The sequence below is a fragment of the Hordeum vulgare genome, chromosome 1H, assembly GCF_904849725.1.
Source record: "Hordeum vulgare subsp. vulgare chromosome 1H, MorexV3_pseudomolecules_assembly, whole genome shotgun sequence".
In the NCBI taxonomy this organism is placed as follows: Eukaryota; Viridiplantae; Streptophyta; class Magnoliopsida; order Poales; family Poaceae; genus Hordeum; species Hordeum vulgare.
In genome coordinates this window covers 468,714,295-468,736,489 of record NC_058518.1, presented here as the reverse complement: position 1 = coordinate 468,736,489, position 22,195 = coordinate 468,714,295, and the positions used below count along the sequence as shown (strand labels likewise).

The following is a 22,195-nucleotide window of genomic DNA, read 5'->3' as shown; positions in this document are numbered from 1 at the left end:
CTTCAAACTTGTTAAGGTTGTGTTTGGTTGCAAAGTATTTTTAAAGTATTCGAAGAATACTATAGTTTTTCAAAATACTATGGTTTTAAATACTTTGAGGTGTTTGGCTCTAGCTAAAATTGTAGTATTATAAACAACAAAATTTGCAAAACTGCAATATTTTTGCAGTATTAAAAGAAATATGTCGGGACCTCTTTTTAAAAAACTAAGAAACGCCACAAAAGCTTTGTCTTAGCGGTGGCCTATTACGACATTGTATACTTTGATTGCCAAACATGTCATTGTTTTCAGATTACTTAAAAAAAACTGTTGCTTTCATAAACTATAGTTTTCGTTGTTATTAGTATAAAAAAACTGTAGTATCAAAATACCGAGGTTTAATAAAACATTGCTTCCAAACAGAGCCTAAGGTTTTCAAAAACATCATGAAAACTAATTCAAATTTGCAAATATCTTTTGACTTCGTGAACATACTTTGAATTTGTCATGTTTGTTCAAGTTCGCAAATGATTTTCAAACTCGTGGACATTTTTCATATTCATGAACACTTTGTAAATTTGCGAACATTTTTTGAGTTTGTGGACATTTTTTCATATTTTGAGTTCATGATCTTTTGTCAAATTCATGAACAATTTTTAATATTCAAAAAAAAAGTTGGAATTCATGATATATTTTTTTTCAAATGCAAGAAACCTTTTCAAATTCGCGAACATTGTTTTAGTTTGCGACTAAACTCTTAAAGATTTTTCAAATTTCTGAATATTTTGTATTTTTGAATTTATTTCCAGACTTGTGAACATTTTTTGAGTTCATGGGCATTCAAACATATGAAGTTTTCGTACTTTATTATTATTTTAGATTTCGAACATTGAGCCTGTTTAGGACTGCTCTGCTTCACAAAATTCATCTGTGCTCCAGAAAAGAGAAGCCAAATGGAATAGCTCCACGATATGCTGCTCTGAAAAAAACTAGAATCTGGGGTAGAACTTTAAAGTTTTTATGAAGCTCCTCAAAGGGTGCTCTAAAAAAACTCTAAAAGCTGGAGTTGGGGGAAATTAGTCACCACTGCCACCAGTAAGTGGATACCCCTTCATTTCTTCCCCTTCAACCAATCAAATAGATTATTTCTATCAAATTTTTCTATTCTTGAAGCCGGAGCTAGATGGAAATTACCCACCGTTGCCACTGTTCATCGGTCAACCGCACGGATCGCATCGCACATGGTCCAGGGGCCCACGCTTCACCGTCGTCCGCCGTGGCGCCACCGATCTCATCTCGCACCAGCAGGGCAGATAGATGGATGGTCCAGGCCGCGCATGCGACGGGCTGAAACAACAGCGAGGCGCCACCTTCTTCCTAGTACATAGTACGGCACATCAGGCGATGAGGAATCGGACACGCCTACGCGTCCAAACACTGTTAAACGCACACCTTCAACGGCTCGAGCCAACACCGACCCTACGCGTCCGCGGTGCGCACGTACCGCACGAGCTCTGTCCGTTCTCATAATTGGCGTCGTACATGCCGTCCGGCGGGGTTCAGATGACCCTGAGAAACCGTATGCCTTCCCTGTGGAACTACAGTGGTTCGTGTCCACGGCCGGGGGCCACGCGCACGGCACGTTCGGGGCTCGGCCGACCGCGCGCGTGCGCCCATGGCCGCCGTCGTCGTCGTCGATCGTCGTCGCGGGAGACCATCTTTGTAGGGCACAAAGTTGCTGCGCCTTGACCAGTTCCGGCGGTTTTAGAAAACCACATGCATAGTAGTATATCGCACGGTTCGCGACGCAGGCCCTGCACTGGACGTCGTTCATGAACAGCGAGCTGCACCAAGGAATACGGGTGGAGACACTGGACCCGTCCAGCAGCCAGCGGATATGGATGGAGTGGCCAGCGCACCACGCGGGCGATTCCTGGGGGGTGGATCGGTCGATCGGCGCGGTCGTGTCAGGACAGCAACGTCCGATAGCGGGACGATGTGGATCGTGTCGCGGGTGGATCGAGTGATCGCGCCCGCCGGCAAGCGGATTGCTACCTAGATCTCCATCACGATCGAGTGGGGGGACGCATTTAATTTGGTTTTCGTCCCTTCCGTCCTGTACGCTGTGAGCGATCGTCTCTTTTGTCCACTTATTCTCTCCTGGGAGAGGGAAATGTGATGCCTCTTGCGCCCGACGCGGACACGGGCCTTTCCTTTTTCTGCCCAGATCCTCTGCTATGCGTGTGACTTGTGTCATGCTCACGCTCACGCTCACGGGTCGGAATTGACGGTGCCGGCTTCCACGGGGAATATGTGGCAAACGAATCCAATACGCACCGCGTCAGATGGTCTCAGTTAACATAGATTCTTCCTTCACAATACGTAAAACATGCGTTTATTTTCGTAGATAGAAGAATGGAATAACGAGAACGGATTTACTCCCTCCGTTCCTAAATATAAGTTTTTTTAGAGATTTCATTAATAAACTACATACGAATGTATATAGACATACTTTAGAGTATATATTCACTTATTTTGCTTCGTATGTAGACTCCTAGTGAATGAAATATCTTAAAAGACTTATATTTAAGAACGGAGGGAGTAGATTACATCACACGACCCGTAGAGACGTGAGGGTAATGCTCCGAGTAGACAAAAGAGGGTTGTTTAACACTATAACCAAGGGTCTATCTCTCAGGGATGATATGGCCTAGCCTAGCATTGCGCATTTTTTTTCTAGATAGCTTACACCTAATGAACGATGAAGGTCGAGCAGCATCAAAGTTATAGTTGTTGCGATGTTTTTAAATCTTCAATGCCGTCAGGATGATGACCGAGGAAAGGCCACATCGAAAGGGTCTTCAAGTGTTGAAGCAGGAGGATGCCCACCAGAAACCAAAGTGGTCGTTGAGCAAGGTATGGTGGCCATGGAGCGACACCAGGCCAGACCTCTTTACTTGTTAGACTTTTTTATTTTTGTCACTCCAGTCTTCCTTAATAAAATAAGTCAAATTGTTGCATCTTTCACATAAAAGGAGTCGACTTTCGCTGAGAAAATGAGATTCGAGTCACTACTCTGAACTTTATATGTTAGGAACACCGCTATGCACATAAAAACATAAGTGGATGGTTAGGTTTTAACCGAAATTTGGTTGGTGGTCAAACTAATCTAATCTATACGAGGAAATGAAGAAGGGTAGGTTGACCCACATAGGCATCCCGAATAGAAAAGACATGGCTTTCCTCACTATATATGCTCACCTTTCAACATTTGAGATCAAAGAAATGCGGGTATCTTTTGACACAAAAAAGCACCCCATCAATGGTTCTTCTCACAAAACTAAAACGATTACTTGGGTTGTCGTGGGTGCTAAGAACTTGGGAACAATCATTGCCACGAGAGTAGATTTTTTTCGTTTTCGTGAGATGTTGTAACACACGCTAAAGCTATGTTCTCTCTTTAAATAATTAATGAGGCAAAGTTGTTGCCTCCTTTCAAGAACATGAATGAAGATGAATCCCGTTACATATTCGATTTTAGATTTTTAGGCTTAAAAACCAGACGCCTTGAGGTAAGGTGGATGCAGATCCAATGCATGGCAATTACTTGCTACAACATGTCAAATTTAAGGGAGTGAAAGGTATGTGTAGTTGTTTCTATGGGCACGGTCAGTGAGTTTGATCCCCGATAGAAAATTTTGGTTCCTATAGGCGATTGTTGCATCAGTATGCACGACCTCTCCATGTATGAGAGCACGAACACGAACGGTGGAACTTCTTGTGTTCATCTCTAATCAAAAAATAATTTTCTGCCCGCAAGAGAAAAGATTGATGCAAACATAGTTCAGATGCTATCCATCAGGGCATTTGCGAGCGCAACAAGGCATTGCGTTGGAGATGGCCCTATTTCAATGGCCAGTGTTAAAAGGGGTAAAGGAAAATGATGTTTTCATCTTATCTCTAAGAGGCTTCTTGCCTTTCAAGTTTTGTACTCAATAGCCAGTGAAGTAGTAATTGATGAAAGAGCAGATTTAATAACAGCAAAAGGCTTCGGAATCTCTTTCCTCTGAGAACGGAATGGGCGACTCGTGGAGCCTGCATGCTTTTCAACTGTGCAAAGCGTGATGTGACGAGACGACAGGGAAAGCATCGAAGAACTCTACGTCATCTCACATGCACAGCACAACCATGGTGTTTGTAGGCCGGTCGACGTGGGGCGGGCAAAGATCTCATTTTTCACCTTTGCGCTGCTCTCTTCTTGGAATAACAACGGAATTAACCACGCTCCGCTGCTGGCTCGACAAGGTGTGCGGGCGTCTTCTTCGCACGTGCCGCGGACTTTTCTTCCCGATCAAACGTCCATTATCTCGCCCACGGTGCTCCCCGCCCCCACACACACTAGTGTCGGACCGGACAGCCGGAGCCCGTACCCGCCTTGGATGCTCGTAAAAGTTGCGGTGGAGTGCGTGTGTGCCATAGCCAGAGCCCGACATTCCAATGCGACTACAGCGCAGCGCACCGAATCATGCCATGCCAGATGCCACGCGACGCCGGCCGGCAGATCGATCCATCCATGCTCTCCCCGCCCCCGATGTTGACCCGCCAGCCCGGACGTTCGGCAATTCCGCACGTTGCCTGCAGGGTGCAGGCCATTTCATGGACATAAATCGGCTCGCGTCGCCGGCATGCATCCGTCCCCCGGTGGCCGGTGGCCCTGGTCCGCGCCGAGTGCTCCGCGGGCGCGGCGCAGTTGCTGGAGTGGTTACGTGCGTGCGTGGTCCTCGGCGCGGGAGGGCGTGTGGGCCGGAGCCGGCGGTGGCAGCGTTTGGCATCGGGCTGTCTCGCCGTGGTCTGCTCGTCCTCGGCGGGGACGGTGACGGGCGAGCCGATCGATGGGCGCCTTTTCCATGCAGGTGAAGCTGTGTCCGTCCGACTACTTGTTCTAGCTGGATGGGAACTCACTTTACCACGGTCGGCTTTGATCCCCACCACTTCGGCACGAGGATCACATTCTTGCCGTCAGGAAGCTTCCGGTGGCGAGGAATGCGCATTTCTCTTCCCCCATTTTGGACGGGACATTGCAACCTGTACACGTTGCACTGCTTCTGCGCCTCTCTTCGTATCTATAGAAACCAGAACCAAAGCAACTGGGTTTTTTTTGTGTGTGAGACAAATCAAAGCAACTAGGCTATAGCAGTGGCGAATCTATGACGAATTTGAAGGATAGACCCAACTTCAGTGCAAAGGATGAATCTGAAATAAGATGGGCTAAAACTAGGCTGGAATGGGTTGGGATAGACTGAATTTTAATTTCGAAGGACATGCTTCAGCCTGTTGAAGCCTGCCTAATAGAATCGGCATTGGTTATAGACGAGAGCATTATCGTTCCACGTACAATCAGGTGCGCACTTTGTACAAAGTAACGTAAAAGATGTGAGCGTGTGTCAGCGTTACAAAGAAAGGCACATATGTGCGTAATGCATATATGTATAACAGTTTTAATAATGCCGGGTTCCATTTCCTCCTTTTTTTTCCTTTAGTAGGTGACCAAAAATATGAAGAATAAAAATGCGTACATGGCAATTTTTCAGAAAAAATACATGTATATGGAAGATTTATAAATTTGTGAGCTTGTCACATTGGCAAAATGAGTACACATGGCAAATTTTAGATTTTTTTTTCATCATGGTCCCATGGTAAATTCATAACATTTTAGTCTTCCAAACATGGCAATTTTAGGTCTTTTTTGTAATGCTACCATCTCAAGCTTTGGGAAATTTTATCAATTATTGATAGCAATTTTAGAAATCCATTTTCTACTCCCTCTGTCCTAAAATAAGTGTCGCAAATTTATAACTCAACGAGTACAAAGTTTATACTAAGTGATCGACACTTATTTTGGGACGGAGGAAGTACATGGCAATTTTATTAGTAAGAGCATGGGGGTTATATTTTCAATTACATGCCAGTTTTATTTTAAAGTCATGGCATTTTTATTTACTTTTTAATCATGAAAATTTCCTGTGTGTGATTTCTATGGTTTTGAAAATAAAAATATAAAGCATGGAAAATTCCTCGTACATATAGATGGTGAAATAATCTGTCCAAGTCGCTTCTTATAAACATCTTTACTTATTCAAACTATTGAGTTTCTTCTGTAAAACACACAATTGCCATATATCTAGACCATGGAGTTTCTTCTGTAAAATACAAAAATTTCGTATATCTAGACCATGGAGTTTCTTCTGTGAAATCCTGAATAGATGCAAAGCTCCATGTTTTTTGACACATGTCTTGGTTGATGGAAAAACTCGTACAATCTTTTCATATTACTACCGAGTTGTGCTTAAATTTGTGTTTCCAATAGGCCCACTTTGCAAAGCAAAAAACCATATGTGCAGTGGTGAATCAAGCCCGGGGGGTGGGGGGGGGGGGGTGGTCTTTGATAGGCTCGAGCCCCCCCCCCCCCCCCCCCCTAAAAATATGGAAAAAATACAACTATTTTAAAAATAAATTTACCTTATTTGGACCAAATAATTGAGTACTTTTGACTTTTTATACACACATATAACTTTAAGCCCCTCCTTCATTTTTTTCCAAGATTCGCCACTCGACATGTGTGCTTTAATAATTTGTTATGGGCAACATAGAGGAACTATTATGTGCTTTAATAATCTGTACAAATGTGATTCAACTGATAGAATCACATTCTTGCGTACAGGAAGCTTCTTGTGAAGAGGAATGCATTGCAACTTGTATTTCTTTTTTTTCCTTTTTGGACAGGACATTCAACCTGGAATTATACTACTTGTGAGTTTGTAAATTATACTACAATGTGTGGGTAATTGTTATATGTATAACTGTTCTAGTAATATCTTTTCTCTTGAGTTTTAGAGCATCTCCAATGCGTGTGCATATTTAAAGTTTATTTCGTAAACATGACAAATTCTAGAATTTTTTCTCGTGATCCCATGGTCTTCCCAACATGGTAATTTTAGGTCATTTTTATAATGCTAGCATGGCAATCCTTGGGATTTTTTATCAATTATTCACCGAAAGCTTTGGGAAATATATATATATATATGTATATACATATATATATATATATATATATATATATATAGAAAGAGAGAGACGTTCACAAGACATGTGAATTCCTAAAAATTTCAAATCAAAATACACAAGGAGAACCAATAAAAAATCGCATGAATAGTATCACAAAAGGGCAAGAGCAAAGAAACAACGCTATTCACATCCAAATTTCTCTTTTTCGTTTCTCCATGTGTATTTCGAACTTAGTTTTGAGATTACTTAGGTGACGTTGACACGTCTTATGCACATCCATAAATTTCGTTTGGATTTATTTGAAACGTTCAAATGTGTTTTGAGATGGCAGCATAAGAGCAACTGTAGCAGACCCCGCATTCGTCCGGCCCGCAAAACGTGTTTGCAATTCGCGTAAAAACGTCTATGCGGGCCGACGCGCACGGACGCGGATGCAGACCCCGCATAACGAATCCGTAAAAAAGCATATTCGCGGAATATGCTTTGGTGGGGGGGGGGGGGGGAAGCGCGGGCTGAAATGTCCCCCCAGCAACCGCTTTCGCTCATATGCAGGCCCGCAGCGGCGAGGTGGAAACCCGCGAATACGCGGGTTGGGGCCGAGATTTTGCCTTGCCCCGCAAAAATATTTACGGGCCGGGGCGGGATACGGTGTCTGATTGTGCAGGTTTTCCTGCCCCGAACCGCATTTTGACGGCTATTTTTCGGATCGAGGCGGAATGCGGGGTCTGCTAGAGTTTCTCTAAGAGCATTTGGGGAATGGGAGAATAGGATATGCACTTTGGAAGACTAGTAGGCAGCACTTCACCTAAACCATTTTCAGCACTGTCAAAATCACTCTGGAATGATCTGAGGAGGTGGCGCCTACTAGTCTTCGAGAGTGGAGTTAAAGTAAAATCTTTTACTTATACTTTTTCCGTTTTTAAATATTTTTTTAAGTTTATATTAAAAAACTACATACGGATGTATATACACAGATATTATAGTATAAATTTATTCATTTTGCTATGTAGTTTTTAAATAAAATTTTAAAAAATAATATTTACGAACGGAGGGAGTATAAGTCAAGTACTACGAGGATCAGCGTAACAAAAAAAACTACTTTCTCTTTCCCATAATTATAATGATTATATCTTGATGATGGATGATGATGATGATACTAAAACCATATATATATACTCACGTCTTGGCTATCAGGGAATGATATCTTTACACTATAGGACAGGGGAGTATTATTTATTAGTGATAAAAGGCAATGTCAAGGGAAAATAATGAGAGGTCCTGGTTTGTCCGCAGGCGGCTACTCTGTGGGACGCAATGCAGACAGTGTGGCCTTTACCTCCTCGTACGGACATCAAATGCACTGGTAAGGAGTGGTTGTTTCACTTCCTAGTGGAGGTTCCGGAGTCTATTCATAGCAGGATCATCATGGTCTTATGGAGGATATGATACCTGCGGAATGAAGTTGTTCATGGTAAAACGGTACCCCCCCCTCCCTTGATATCTCCTGTACTTTCCTGGCTAGCTATTATAACTCCTACAAGAACATATCATTGAGTGTGGAGGATACGGTGAAAGGAAAAACCCCAGTGATGGAACTACTCCCTCCAACACCCGCACACATAAGAGTGGTGAAGAAGTGGCCGGCTCCGGATTCTAACATGGTGGGCTTATCTACTGATGGCTCCTTCAACCTCGAGGATGGTACCGCTGGTTCAGGGATGATCCTTAGAGATTGCAAAGGGGATGTCATCTTTGCATCCTACCGGAAACTGTTCCAATGCAATGACGCGCTAGAGGCGGAGCTTCAAGCAATAAAAGAAGGGCTACAACTGGCTTTTATTCATGCCTCATCACCGGTGGTGCTGCAATCCGATTCGGCTATGGCTCTAAAGATGATAGCTACTGGTGCTTATGATAGATCACTCTACGGTATCCTCGTGGTAGAAATTAAGAGTTTACTTATGAATAGGGAGATTACTTTCTGTAAGATTGGTCGTGAACAAAACAGAGTTGCACATTGCTTAGCAAACTTTGGTCATAGTGGTGATAGCACGGCATGTTGGTTGGGTAGACCACCTCCATGTGTCACTATGCTGGTTGCCGAGGATTGTAAGTCGGTTGCAGTTTAATAAATCTCCCTATTTCCCCGCAAAAATAAATAAATCAACCACACGTATGCAACGGCACAGATCCTGTCACTCACCGACTGTTGGCTGTTGCGCTGCACAGCTCTTGGCACAGTTTATAACGGTTACCCGTCTGCTATCCTGTAGACTAGTATAAAACGGCGCGCGCAGAGAGCCGCACCGCACACACCACGATAAAAGCAGGGCGCACGCGCGTGAAAGGAAGGAGCTCAGGGAAAGACCCGATCGACATTCTTCTTCCTTCCTCATGGGCGCGGGCGCGGGCCACGTCGCTGCGCACGCCCTGGCGAGTTCCCTGCAGCCGCAGGTGGCCGCCGTCTTCTTCGCCTCGGCCGTGTGCACGCTGGCCCTCGCCGTCCTCCTGGCGACCATGCGGCTGCGCCCGCCGTGGTGGTGCGCGTGCTCGGTGTGCGAGGCGTACCTGACGGCGTCGTGGACGGGCGAGTTCGACAACCTCTGCGACTGGTTCGCGCACCTGCTGCGCCGCGAGCCTGGGCGGACCGTGCACGTGCACGTGCTCGGGAACGTCCTCACCGCCAACCCGGCCACCGTCGAGCACATGCTCCGCGGCCGCTTCGACAACTACCCCAAGGGCGCCCCCTTCTCCGCCATCCTCGCCGACTTCCTCGGCCGCGGCATATTCAACGTCGACGGCGACCCCTGGCTCTTCCAGCGCAAGCTCGCGGCGGCCGAGCTCGCCTCCCCGGCGATCCGCGCCTTCACGGCCAGCGTCGTCTCCTCCGAGCTGAGGTGCCGCCTCATTCCTCTGCTCCACTCTGCCACCGCTGGGCAGGGCGGCGACAAGTTGCTGGACCTGCAGGACGTGTTCCGCCGCTTCGCTTTCGACTGCATATGCAAGATCTCCTTCGGCCTCGACCCCGGCTGCCTCGAGCTGTCCCTGCCTATGTCGGCCTTCGCCAACGCTTTCGACACGGCGTCGATGCTCTCGGCGAGGCGAGCGACGGCGCCCATGCATGTGCTGTGGAAGCTTAAGAGGTTACTCAACATAGGGGATGAGCGGGAGCTCCGCGACGCGATCGGCCTCGTCGACGATCTCGCGGCCGAGGTCATCCGGCAGCGCCGCAAGCTTCGGTCCGCCACCTCGGGCGACGACCTCCTGTCGCGCTTCATGGGCTCCATCAACGACGACAAGTACCTCCGCGACATCATCGTAAGCTTCATGCTGGCCGGCCGCGACACCGTCGCCTCGGCTCTCACCGCCTTCTTTTTGCTCCTCTCCGACCACCCCCACGTCGCCGACGCGATCCGTGACGAAGTCTTCCGCGTGGCCGGAGGGAGAGGCGAAGGCCATCCCACGACCGCCACGTCCGGCGAGCTCAAGCGCATGCACTACGTGCACGCGGCTCTGTTCGAGTGCATGCGGCTGTTCCCGCCGGTGCAGTTCGACTCCAAGTTCGCCGCCGGGGAGGACACGCTCCCGGACGGCACGCCCGTGGCCAAGGGCACCCGGGTGACCTACCACGCGTACGCCATGGGACGAATGGAGTCCGTGTGGGGCCCCGACTGCGCCGAGTTCCGGCCGGAGAGGTGGCTCCGCGGCGGGCAGTTCGTGCCGGAGAGCCCGTACCGCTACCCGGTGTTCCAGGGCGGCGTGCGCGTCTGCATTGGCAAGGAGCTCGCCATCATGGAGATGAAGGCAGCCATCGTGGCCGTGGTCCAGAGTTTCGACATCGAGGCAGTCGGCCGGAGCTCGCGACGGCCCAAGTTCGCGGCGGGGCTAACGGCAACGTTCGTCGGGGGAGTGCCGGTGAGGGTGCGCCGGCGAGCGAGCCAGGTTTAGCTTAGTCAAACGTCGCCGTCAGCCACACGGGGCGGATCTATTCGTCCCATCTTTGCTTAGGGGCCGCACATTGGATGAGATCATGCGCACGCAAAGTTATTGTAATCTACTACTACTCCACAAAGACCAGCACCCATTCTGGTGACTGGTGAGTGCACCCAGCCTCCACTCCCGGGTACTCTGGCGGATTAGGCTAAATGACCTTTCCTCAATTCAATGGCGACTTGGGCAAAGGGTGCAGCTGCCAGAAATCTTTCCGACTTCAACGCACGAGGTCGTGGCTCCGATGCCATTCCTGAGAAAAGTTGCAGACTCAAAGTTGCATAATACTAGATGTTCTTCCCCTGAACTATTGCGAGATGGTCGGCCGTTGAATTGTGTGTACAAAAATTAGCACTACGTTGACGCGCTAATTTGTTCGCATGCATATATTTTATTAAGAACACTCGTAACCAGTGAAAGGCCGTTGGAAAGCATGACAGTTGCGAACGATTTGCTTGACAATTTTGTGCCTGCAAGCTCAGTTAGCAATCATGGCAAATCAGCTCAGTTCATCTTTTGATCAGGATTTGTCATGTTTGTTAACATTTGTCATCCTCATAGAAGTCAAAGTCATCCAATATATAAGGTACCCACGCGAACCCCCCCCCCCCTTCGCCGCTGTCGAAGGGGACACCGGTGAAGCCGTGCACGACCCGAGGAAGGCGGTGGCGGGGCTCCTCGTGTCGGCTCTCGAGTTCTGGCGGAGCGACCTCGTGGCGGCGGTGCTGCGAGATCCGGCACGGTTTTGCCCACTCGCGGCGTTGGGGGCGGATCCGGGGCTGCCAGGCCCGGATCAGGCACGGGGTGTGGCGGAGGTGCCGCGGGCGCGCGAGGCCATGGTGCTAGGCGGCAGCGGCTGGCCCATCGGCGGCGGAGGGGTTGTGGTTGGTCCGTCGGCGAAGAGGTGGTGGTGGCTGGCCCGTCAGTGCAGATGTGGTGGCGGAGGCTTCGTTTGTTGGGCGACTTGGGGCGGCACGGCAGTTGGGTGGCGCGGGTGCTCCTCGGCACCGGACGGTGTGAATCTGACGAGGCTCGTCCCCGTTGCGGGGCGCGCGGGTTGGCAGCAGCGTCGACGCGGGCGTGCAAGGAGGCCGCGGCGACGGTGCGTGTGTGCAAGGGGCGAGCGCGGATCTGGCGCGCGGCACGAGTCGTGAAGTGATGAGGCGGTGCACGGTCCTGAGGTGTGGATCCTGAGGAGAGAGCAAGAGCTCGCGACACGAGGCCTCGGCAGATGCGCATCCTGGCTAGGTGTAGTGGTGCCGGGAGCGGCTGCGGTGGCCGGGGCGCGCAGTGCGGTGCCGGTTGACGCGAGCGTGCTTTGTGGAGCGAGATCCGCAAGCGACGGAGCTCATGGTGGAGGGGCCTTCGATGGTGGTCATGTTTGGTGGGCTTGCCGACGTCAGTGCAGGATGATGTGCGGCTTAGGTGATGTGGAGGTTAGTGAAAACCATGTCTTGGCCTCGTGCCGTGACCGGCGATGGCGGCGGCTGTGGCCGTCGTTGACCTTCTTGGAGGCATCGTTGTTTGTTCTCCCACCCTTCCTGCGCGGATCTGACAATTTCGGTCTCTCCAGGGGAAACCTTGATCTATGATCGGACGATGACGGCGCCTTGGTGTCGTATTCCCTCTCGAGGGCTTCGTTTTGGGAGCTTGTCGTCGGTGAGCGGGACCGGTGGACGGCGGTTGGTGGCGGGTGTGGCGTCCAGACTTCTGTGGCAACGATGATGGTGGGAGCGATATCGGCGACGCGGCAATGGTTGCGGTAGTCGGCTCTTCTTCGACGTGTTCACGGTTTTGCCTCGGTTTGCTTGTTGTTATGGAGTCGAAGCTGCGACGGCGGGGCCCCGTGGTATACGATGACTGGCTGCAGATGCCCGTTCGGCGATCTTTCGTGGCGCTAGCCGTGCCTGATTTTGTCCTACGGAATTTTTCGTCAGAGTCGGAGCTGCGTTGTGTGGCCGTAGGTCGACATGTCGTCGACAAGGGTGTGCTTTGCCGTGAGTGTGTGAGTCTAGGAGAATGGGCTAGGCCCTTGTTGTACCGGTTTTTGCCCGATTTTTCGTGATTAATTGGACTATTCTCTTCCGTTTATTTAATAGACTCTGTTTAAAAAAAAAAGCATTTGTCATCCTCACCTCACGGCAACTAAAATTGCTTAAAAAACATTCGTTTCGCCATGCCTTTCCATGGAACGTTCAGCATAAACATTCCTCTGCGCTCAGCACGGAGGTGCGTTGCAAGTGGATAAAGAAGCAGAGCGTGTGAAGTGATGAACGCTTTACGGCGAGTACAAGGATCTACGTAGCAAAGGAGCAGCAGGATGACTTGAGATGGGAGGGAGCAATGCACATGCGCCGGGGGGGCCTCGTGGGACTGCAACTATTGGATCCTACCGTCCAAGTGCCGTGTACGAGGCCGTTCTTCCGACTTCCGGGCGCTTTGCCAACGAATAGCTGCTGTGCCTGTGCCTGTGCCTGTGCCTGTGCGCGCCATGGCCACGCATGTGCGAATTCATTTATCCCCGACTGGCCCAACGTTTCGGTGGGGAGGAGAGCACGTTTTGTTTCTTTGGTAGGGAAGGCCAGAGTACGGCCGCCCCAGCTGTGAGGTATCGGTATTCGGTTGGTTCTACTACTTCCTCCATTTTAAATATAAGTATTTTAAGAGATTTTATTAGGGGTCTACATACAAAGCAAAAAGAGTGAATCTATACTTTAAATTATGTATATATACGTTCATATATAGTCCACTAGTGCAACTTTTAGAAAGACTTATATTTAGAAACGGAGGGAGTACCTGCTACTGCTAACCGGTGCTCGAAATTAGGTGGAAATGGATGCCTTTTATGCATAAATAAAGGGTTTTTAAAAAAATACACACACTACAGATGCAGATGTCCATACATTTACACATATGAACGCGCATACCTACGTCTTACCTAGTATGAATATCCCGAGATATTGAACCGGCACATCTCGCTGAAACTCGCAAAGTCATCACAGATGTCTTCGTAGTCGACGAAAACGTCTCTTTCTACTAAATGCGTAATTTTGTTGTCTCAATTTTTTCAGATGGATGCATGAACTTTGCTTCGTCAATTAATTAAGAAGATAATATGGTTTGAATAACAAGTGACGCCCTTACAGCAATGAAGTTACTCTTTCGGTCTTGTTGTCTCTAACTTTTTGACACGTGTGGTGATCCAAAGCTTGGCCTCGTTGTTGATGATGTTGAGCGAAATGACATAGTAGGCCATTTCGCTTTTGATCGGGTGTGAAAGCGAGGGTTTCTTTCATTCCGATCCGTCCAACTCACAATCGAAGGTTGCATCGCTTTTAATTCATATATACAATACATCTAAGGCCAAATTAAAGCTACCAAGAACACAATTGGTTCATCATTGCTAGTGTGTTATCCATCTCCGATCAAGTCCATGTTGCTTTCTAACTTCTAAGTGCCACCATCAATCAAATCCATACTCCTCATTTTTCTCTTCTGTGCCTCTCACCCATTGCTCGGGCCTCTTGAAACTTCTCTAGCTCGTAGTACAACAACCTTCACGAGCACTTATGTGTCCGCCTCTCATAGCACTCCTTCTAGCCTCTTCGTCAAGGTGCTAGGATCAGCTATCTCAGCACCGTCGGTTATTATGTTGCCATCGATCCTAGCATAGAATACATGTCGAAAAGGCACCATCAAGCTCATGAAAAGCCCTATCACACCTCGTTGTGTCTGCAAAAGAATTTTAGGGTTGTGACTGTCGTTTATGTTGGAAATATTCACTAGAGGCAATGATAAATTAGTAATTATCATATTTTTTTGTTCATGATAATCGTTTATTATTCATACTATAATTGTATTTATTGGAAACTCAAGTACATGTGTGGATACATAGACAACATTGTGTCCCTAGTAAGCCTCTACTAAACTAGCTCATTGGTCAAAGATGACTAAGGATTCCTAGCCATAGACATGAGTTTCCATTTGATAACGGGATCACATTATTAGAAGAATGATGTGATGGACAAGACTCAAACCTTAAACATAACGTTTAATCGTATCCAGTTTACTGCTATTGCTTTTTCATTGACATGTATCTATTCCTATCACCATGAGATCATGCAACTCACCGACACCAGAATAATGCCTTGTGTGTATCAAAGGTCGGAACGTAACTGAGTGACTATAAAGATGTTGTAAATGTATCTCCGAAGGTGTCTGTGGAGTTGGCATGGATCAAGACCGGGATTTGTCACTCGATATAACGGAGAGGTATCTTAGGGCCCACTCGATAATGTAGCATCACAATAAGCTTGCAAGCAATGTGGCTAAGGAGTTAGTCATGGGATCTTTGTTGGGGAACGTCGCATGGGAAACAAAAATTTTCCTACGCGCACGAAGACCTATCATGGTGATGTCCATCTACGAGAGGGGATGTGTGATCTACGTACCCTTGTAGACCGTACAGCAGAAGCGTTAGTGAACGCGGTTGATGTAGTGGAACGTCCTCACGTCCCTCGATCCGCCCCGCGAACCGTCCCGCGATCAGTCCCACGATCTAGTGCCGAACGGACGGCACCTCCGCGTTCAGCACACGTGCAGCTCGACGATGATCTCGGCCTTCTTGATCCAGCAAGAGAGACAGAGAGGTAGAAGAGTTCTCCGGCAGCGTGACGACGCTCCGGAGGTTGGTGATGATCTTGTCTCGGCAGGGCTCCACCCGAGCTCCGCAGAAACGCGATCTAGAGGTAAAACCGTGGAGATATGTGGTCGGGCTGCCGTGGCAAAGTTGTGTCAAATCAGCCCTAAAACCTCCGTATATATAGGGGGAAGAGGGGGAGCCTTGCCTTGGGGTCCAAGGACCCCCAAGGGGTTCGGCCGAGCCAAGGGGGGCAACCCTCCCCTTCCAAACCGAGTCCAACTAGGTTTGGAAGGAGGAGTCCTTCCCCCTTTTCCCACCTCCTCCTTTTTTTCCTTTTCTCTTTGATTTTCTTCCTATGGCGCATAGGGCCTTCTTGGGGCTGTCCCACCAGCCCACTAAGGGCTGGTGCGCCACCCCCAAGGCCTATGGGCTTCCCCGGGGTGGGTTGCCCTCCCCGGTGAACTCCCGGAACCCATTCGTCATTCTCGGTACATTCCCGGTAACTCCAAAAACCTTCCGGTAACCAAATGAGGTCATCCTATATATCAATATTCGTTTCCGGACCATTCCGGAAACCCTCGTGACGTCCGTGATCTCATCCGGGACTCCGAACAACATTCGGTAACCAACCATATAACTCAAATACGCATAAAACAACGTCGAACCTTAAGTGTGCAGACCCCGCGGGTTCGAGAACTATGTAGACATGACCCGAGAGACTCCTCGGTCAATATCCAATAGCAGGACCTGGATGCCCATATTGGATCCTACATATTCTACGAAGATCTCATCGTTTGAACCTCAGTGCCAAGGATTCATATAATCCCGTATGTCATTCCCTTTGTCCTTCGGTATGTTACTTGCCCGAGATTCGATCGTCAGTATCCGCATACCTATTTCAATCTCGTTTACCGGCAAGTCTCTTTACTCGTTCCGTAATACAAGATCCCGCAACTTACACTAAGTCACATTGCTTGCAAGGCTTGTGTGTGATGTTGTATTACCGAGTGGGCCCCGAGATACCTCTCCGTCACACGGAGTGACAAATCCCAGTCTCGATCCATACTAACTCAACGAACACCTTTGGAGATACCTGTAGAGCATCTTTATAGTCACCCAGTTACGTTGCGACGTTTGATACACACAAAGTATTCCTCCGGTGTCAGTGAGTTATATGATCTCATGGTCATAGGAACAAATACTTGACACGCAGAAAACAGTAGCAACAAAATGACACGATCGACATGCTACGTCTATTAGTTTGGGTCTAGTCCATCACGTGATTCTCCTAATGACGTGATCCAGTCATCAAGCAACAACACCTTGTTCATAATCAGAAGACACTGACTATCTTTGATCAACTGGCTAGCCAACTAGAGGCTTGCTAGGGACAGTGTTTTGTCTATGTATCCACACATGTATATAAGTCTTCATTCAATACAATTATAGCATGGATAATAAATGATTATCTTGATACATGAATTATAATAATAACTATATTTATTATTGCCTCTAGGGCATAATTCCAACAATCTTGTATTATGGAACGACTAAAGAGCCTTGTCGGTAACGAGATTGAACTAGGTATGGAGATACCAACGATCGAATCTCGTGCAAGTAATATACCGATGGACAACGGGAAGTGCATATGGGATTATCTGAATCCTTGACATCGTTGGTTCGACCGATATAGATCTTCGTAGAATGTGTGGGAACCAATATGGACATCCAGGTCCCGCTATTGGTTATTGATCGTAGAGGTGTCTCGGTCATGTCTGCATAGTTCTCGAACCCGCAGGGTCCGCACACTTAACATTCGGTGATGATATAGACATAGTTGAGTTATTGTGTTGGTGACCGAATGTTGTTCGGAATCCCGGATGAGATCCCGGACATCACGAGGAGCTCCGGCATGGTCCGTAAGTAAAAAAATTATGTATGGGAAGTCATATTTATGGCTACTGGTAAAGTTTATGGTTTTTTCGATATTGTATCGGGAAGCTTTTAGAAGGTTTCGGAAACTTTCGGAGGAGTGCGTAAATCCACCAAGGGCTCCACCACGTCAAGGATTTACATGGGCTGAGGGGAGGTGCCCTAGTCTTATTGGGCTAGGCGCATAACTCCCTCAAGGCCCATGCAGTTCGGAAAGATGGAAAGACCACCTTTGTATGGAAGGGGAGGAGGAGGACTAGGATTCTACGTCCTCCCACCTTCGCTGCGCCCTAGGAATTAGAGGGGTTATTCTCCACGTCCCTCCACCTATATATAGAGGGGAGGGCATCCCAAGAGGATACACCAAGCCCTTGGCGCCCCTCTCTCTTCCTAGATCGTTTTCTCCTTCGTTTGTAGTTTTGGTAGCGCTTGGCATAGCCCTGCAAGAATAGACCACCACCGCCGCCACCACACCATCGTGTTGTCGGAGAACTCAACTACTACTTCACCCACGCTAGCTGGATCGAGGTGGTGTAGGAGTCATCGAGTTGTACGTGTGCTGAACGCGGAGATGTCGTCTGTTCAACACTTGATCGGGACATTCGTGATTGGATCGCGGGACGGATCGTGATTGGACCGTGAAGACGTTCGACTACATCAACCACGTTTCTCAACGCTTCCGCTTAGCGATCTACAAGGGTATGTAGATGCACTCTCCCTCTCGTAGTTGTTGATCTCCATAGATTGATCTTGGTGAGCGTAGGATTTTTTTTGTTTGCCATGCGACGTTCCCCAACAGTTTATCCTCTCTTTTTTGCAAGTTGGAAGTTGGTCTATGTACACTCAAGTGGGATGTTTAGTTGATATTAATCGAACATTCCATATGTGGATAGAAATTGGATTTTGTGGGTAGAAGGCCAATAAATTGTGTTGCAAGTTTGATCTTGTGTGATAGAAAGTTCAATTTCTATGAAAACAATGTTGCTTTGTATCAAGTAATAATTCTGAATGATAATATTTAAATATTGGTTGAAATTTGACTTGTCCCCGTATGAAATATGCATATCTTTTTTAGATGGAAGTTGATCTTTAATCTCTCCCTCCCTCCCTCCCTCCCTCTCTCTCCCTCTCTCCCTCTCCCTCCCTCTCCCCTCTCTCTCCCTCCCTCCCTCTCGCAACGTCGTTGCTTTCAAGTGGTAGTAAGAAACAGATGCATGAGAGAATCGAGAGGTACGAGACTGAAATCGTGAAGAATTCATATCAGAATGGGCATCAACTATAGTGAAGTACAAAGGCACCCATGTGCGACAAACGAAAGACTTTCGATATTTGACATGATCGATTCCATTTAACCATGTTTAATCACATGTTCTTCGGAGGTAGTTTTTTTTCTTCAAAAAGGAGGTTAAACCTTCGGGGGTACATGGTTGATACGAAGGGTGAAAATTTATTGCATTAATCTATTCGAAACAACATTTTGATGTCTTAGTAAGCAACCAAAATAAACACAAAGTAGTAAAGCCGAGTCAAAAATGTCGAGACATATGAAAGTCATATTTATTAATTGTAAATAAAACAAAAAATGAATCTAAAAATCTAAGGATTGAGACGTAGTACTTATTTGGATCTTGTATGACACGGGTTTGTTTGATTGCATCACAGAAACAAAACAGTGAGGATGCTAGATTTTATATAAAATTTTAAAATAGTTCCTTGGAAAAAATCGTATAGCGACAAACTTAAGAAATATTTCTAAGGATTTAATTCTCGAATACTCCTTTGAATCAAAGAGGACCTGGAAGTCCGGGCCAGAGGACTAAAGCAGCAACGACCGTTTAAAAAATAAAAAAGGTAACCGGTTGCTCGACACGTACAGTGATACACCAAAAAATAAATAAATTGAACGAGTGATACACCAGACCGATGAGTTCAGTTTTATATGTATTAAAATACATTCTCTCTCTAATTAGGTTTCAGAAAGAGGGAATCTTTCATATATCCGTCAGTTTTCTTTTCGAGCATTATTTTAGTGAGTACAGTATTTGTTTACTCTGGCTGCGCTGTCTAACGTTAGTACAGACAATGCTACAGGTACTACAGTAGTACCAGGCAGCGAAGGAGTGCGAGATGCCATCTCCCACGAGCAATATAGAATGTGATTAACAACACAGTTTGTTAACAATAACAAAACACACGGCGCATGCGGTCCTTCACAAGATTCCCACTGGGTTTTAAAGCATTTCCGTCTCCAATGCAAGCTACTCCTACGTAAAAAGCTAGCCGGCAGACACACGCCCAGGATAAACAAACAAACAAAAACAACACTACTACTAGCGGCGCACGGTGGACGGATTCGCCACATGCCCGATATCCTTTTCGGGGGCCGCCGCGCCGGTGGCACGCGACGCGACGCGACGCGACGTGAGCCGGAGCAGCGACCTCTGGCTCCGGTGAGCGGTGACGGAGACGGGACGGCGCGGCGAGTCCCTCTCGCCGGTCCAAAAAAAAAACACGGCGGGCAGGTCGGCAGGGCCGACGAACGAGCAGACCGGCTAGCTCGCAGGCGTGACAGCACGCGGTGCCGGTGGCCACGCATCGTCGGCGGCGGCGGCGGTGGGGTTCCGGCCGCACGTCGTCGCGCACTGCGGCCGGCGCGTGCGGACAAGCCGTAGCCCATGTGCGCGCGCGGCGTGGAGCTGGCCGGGCGCACGCGCGCGCGGTGGAAAGCGGCCAATAGCGGCGCCCCGGGCACGAGGCGCGGGACAGGAGACCACGCGACGCGCGATGCCATCAGCTTGGCCTGGCCTGGCCTGGCCTCACGCGCCGCTTTTGGTTGCTCTGCTCGTGGCCTCGTGTGGAACGGCAAACCGACCGGGCCGACAATGCGCCAAACCCGTCGGTCTCCAGGCCAAAAACACTCGTGTCGCGTCGTGGGTGTCACGTGCCAAAGCTCAACCCTGGGAAAAATTGTCAATTTGGAGACCTCCATCGGCATGGCAAGGGGCGTCTGACCGGAGTAGGGCATGTACAATAATGTTATCTTGAAAGTGTCATATACTGTAGAATAAATGATGAGGTGGAGGATAGAGAACTCAAAAAAAAAGGCTTTGCCTTCTCTTATTTAAAAGAAGACAATAGGTGATCTTTTAACACAATATTTCTCACCATGTTTTTAGGAATAACTAATTACAGATGATAAGGCTAAGAGATGATCCATTATAGACTCTCTTTTTTGTCATCTTTAAATTACATGCAAGATTTAAGATAAGACTATCTTATCAATCATTGTACACGTCCTTAGTCAGTCGAATGAAAGCGGGAAGTTGGGCTCGACACTCCGGCAATGGGTCGGCGCCACATGATTAGAGACTTTTTTTTATTACAGAACATATGATTCTATTTGTACATCCGTGTAGCCACATTCATCATTTTTTTCCTCATATATCCGGTCAATTGCACGTGGTTGGTGAAAAAGAAAAAAAAAAGAAAAAAATATGGTTCAGGATGGGGTCGCGTCCTATGTGACGGACTGACCGAACACATCCGTACGCGTCCGCGAGCTATCATGTCCTTCTCATATGTAAGATGAATATGAACATTCGACAGTCCGAACATATAGAACGATATGTGGAGTTCGATTAGGTCACTTTTTTTCTTTCTTGTGCCCGATCACTGATCGATCGTGTTAGCGGATATATGAGGTCATTGAGGGTCGGGCTGTAGGTGTTCTTATAGATCTATATGATAGAATGATACGTGGAGTCCGATTAGGTCATTTTATTTTCTTTCTTGTACCCGATCACTGACCGGTCGTGTTAGCGGATATATGAGGTCATTGGGGTCGGGCTCTAGCTGTTCTTATAGATCTATATGATAGAACGATATGTGGAGTCCGATTAGGTATTTTTTTTTGTGCCCGATCACACCGGTCGTGTTAGTGGATATATGAGGTCATTGAGGGTCGGGCTGTAGCTGCTCTTATAGATCTATATGATTGTACGTATTGTTTCTAAAAAATCTAAGTGATAGTGGTTTAAGTGGCAACTTCTCTCTCTCTTTATGGCTTCCCCGTCATGTGTAATCATGATTTCTAGGGACGTGTTTTCTGTACTGCGCCATTATGCGGTTGATATGGTTATGCTTTCGCTCTCAGACATGTGCCTCTGTTACGTTCTTTAAGGTTGCCAGACCGTGATCCATTATTTTCAAGGGAACTGCAATCTGGCGACCATTCGCCAAGGCAGCAATCGCGGCAAACGCCCTTCCTGCCGTCTGATATGGCAGCATAGATCTTGGCACAAATCGGGTGTGAGGTCGGCGGACTCCTCACGCCCTCCTACACGAGGGCCATGCATACTCAGCGTACACGCGCATATACTCATCGTTATGAACGCATACACACATTTTATCCTTACGAGCATCTTCGAGAGACTGGGCCGACATATCATCTTGAGATTTTACGAAGTCACCGTAGGCGGCTCGTCGTCGATGGCAACGTCTCCTTCCACTAAAAGCTTATCGTCAAAAATCTTGAAATAAATATAGGAATAATGCAAGCACGAGGACTTGAACCCTCGTGGGTTGAGG

At 47.7% G+C, this 22,195-nt stretch overlaps 1 protein-coding gene across 1 annotated transcript; it reads left to right on the top strand.

Annotated features, from left to right (window-relative positions):
- Positions 1–9,321: 9,321 nt before the first annotated feature.
- Positions 9,322–11,341, top strand: LOC123415338 (cytochrome P450 94C1-like). Its single transcript, XM_045106730.1, has one exon. The coding sequence runs from the start codon at positions 9,439–9,441 to the stop codon at positions 10,990–10,992; it is 1,554 nt and encodes a 517-aa protein (XP_044962665.1). The 5' UTR covers positions 9,322–9,438; the 3' UTR covers positions 10,993–11,341.
- The last annotated feature ends 10,854 nt before the right edge of the window (positions 11,342–22,195 follow it).

Coding starts and splice junctions, on each gene's coding strand:
- LOC123415338 (XM_045106730.1), top strand. CDS start 9,439: ATGGGCGCGGGCGCGGGCCACGTCGCTGCGCACGCCCTGGCGAGTTCC.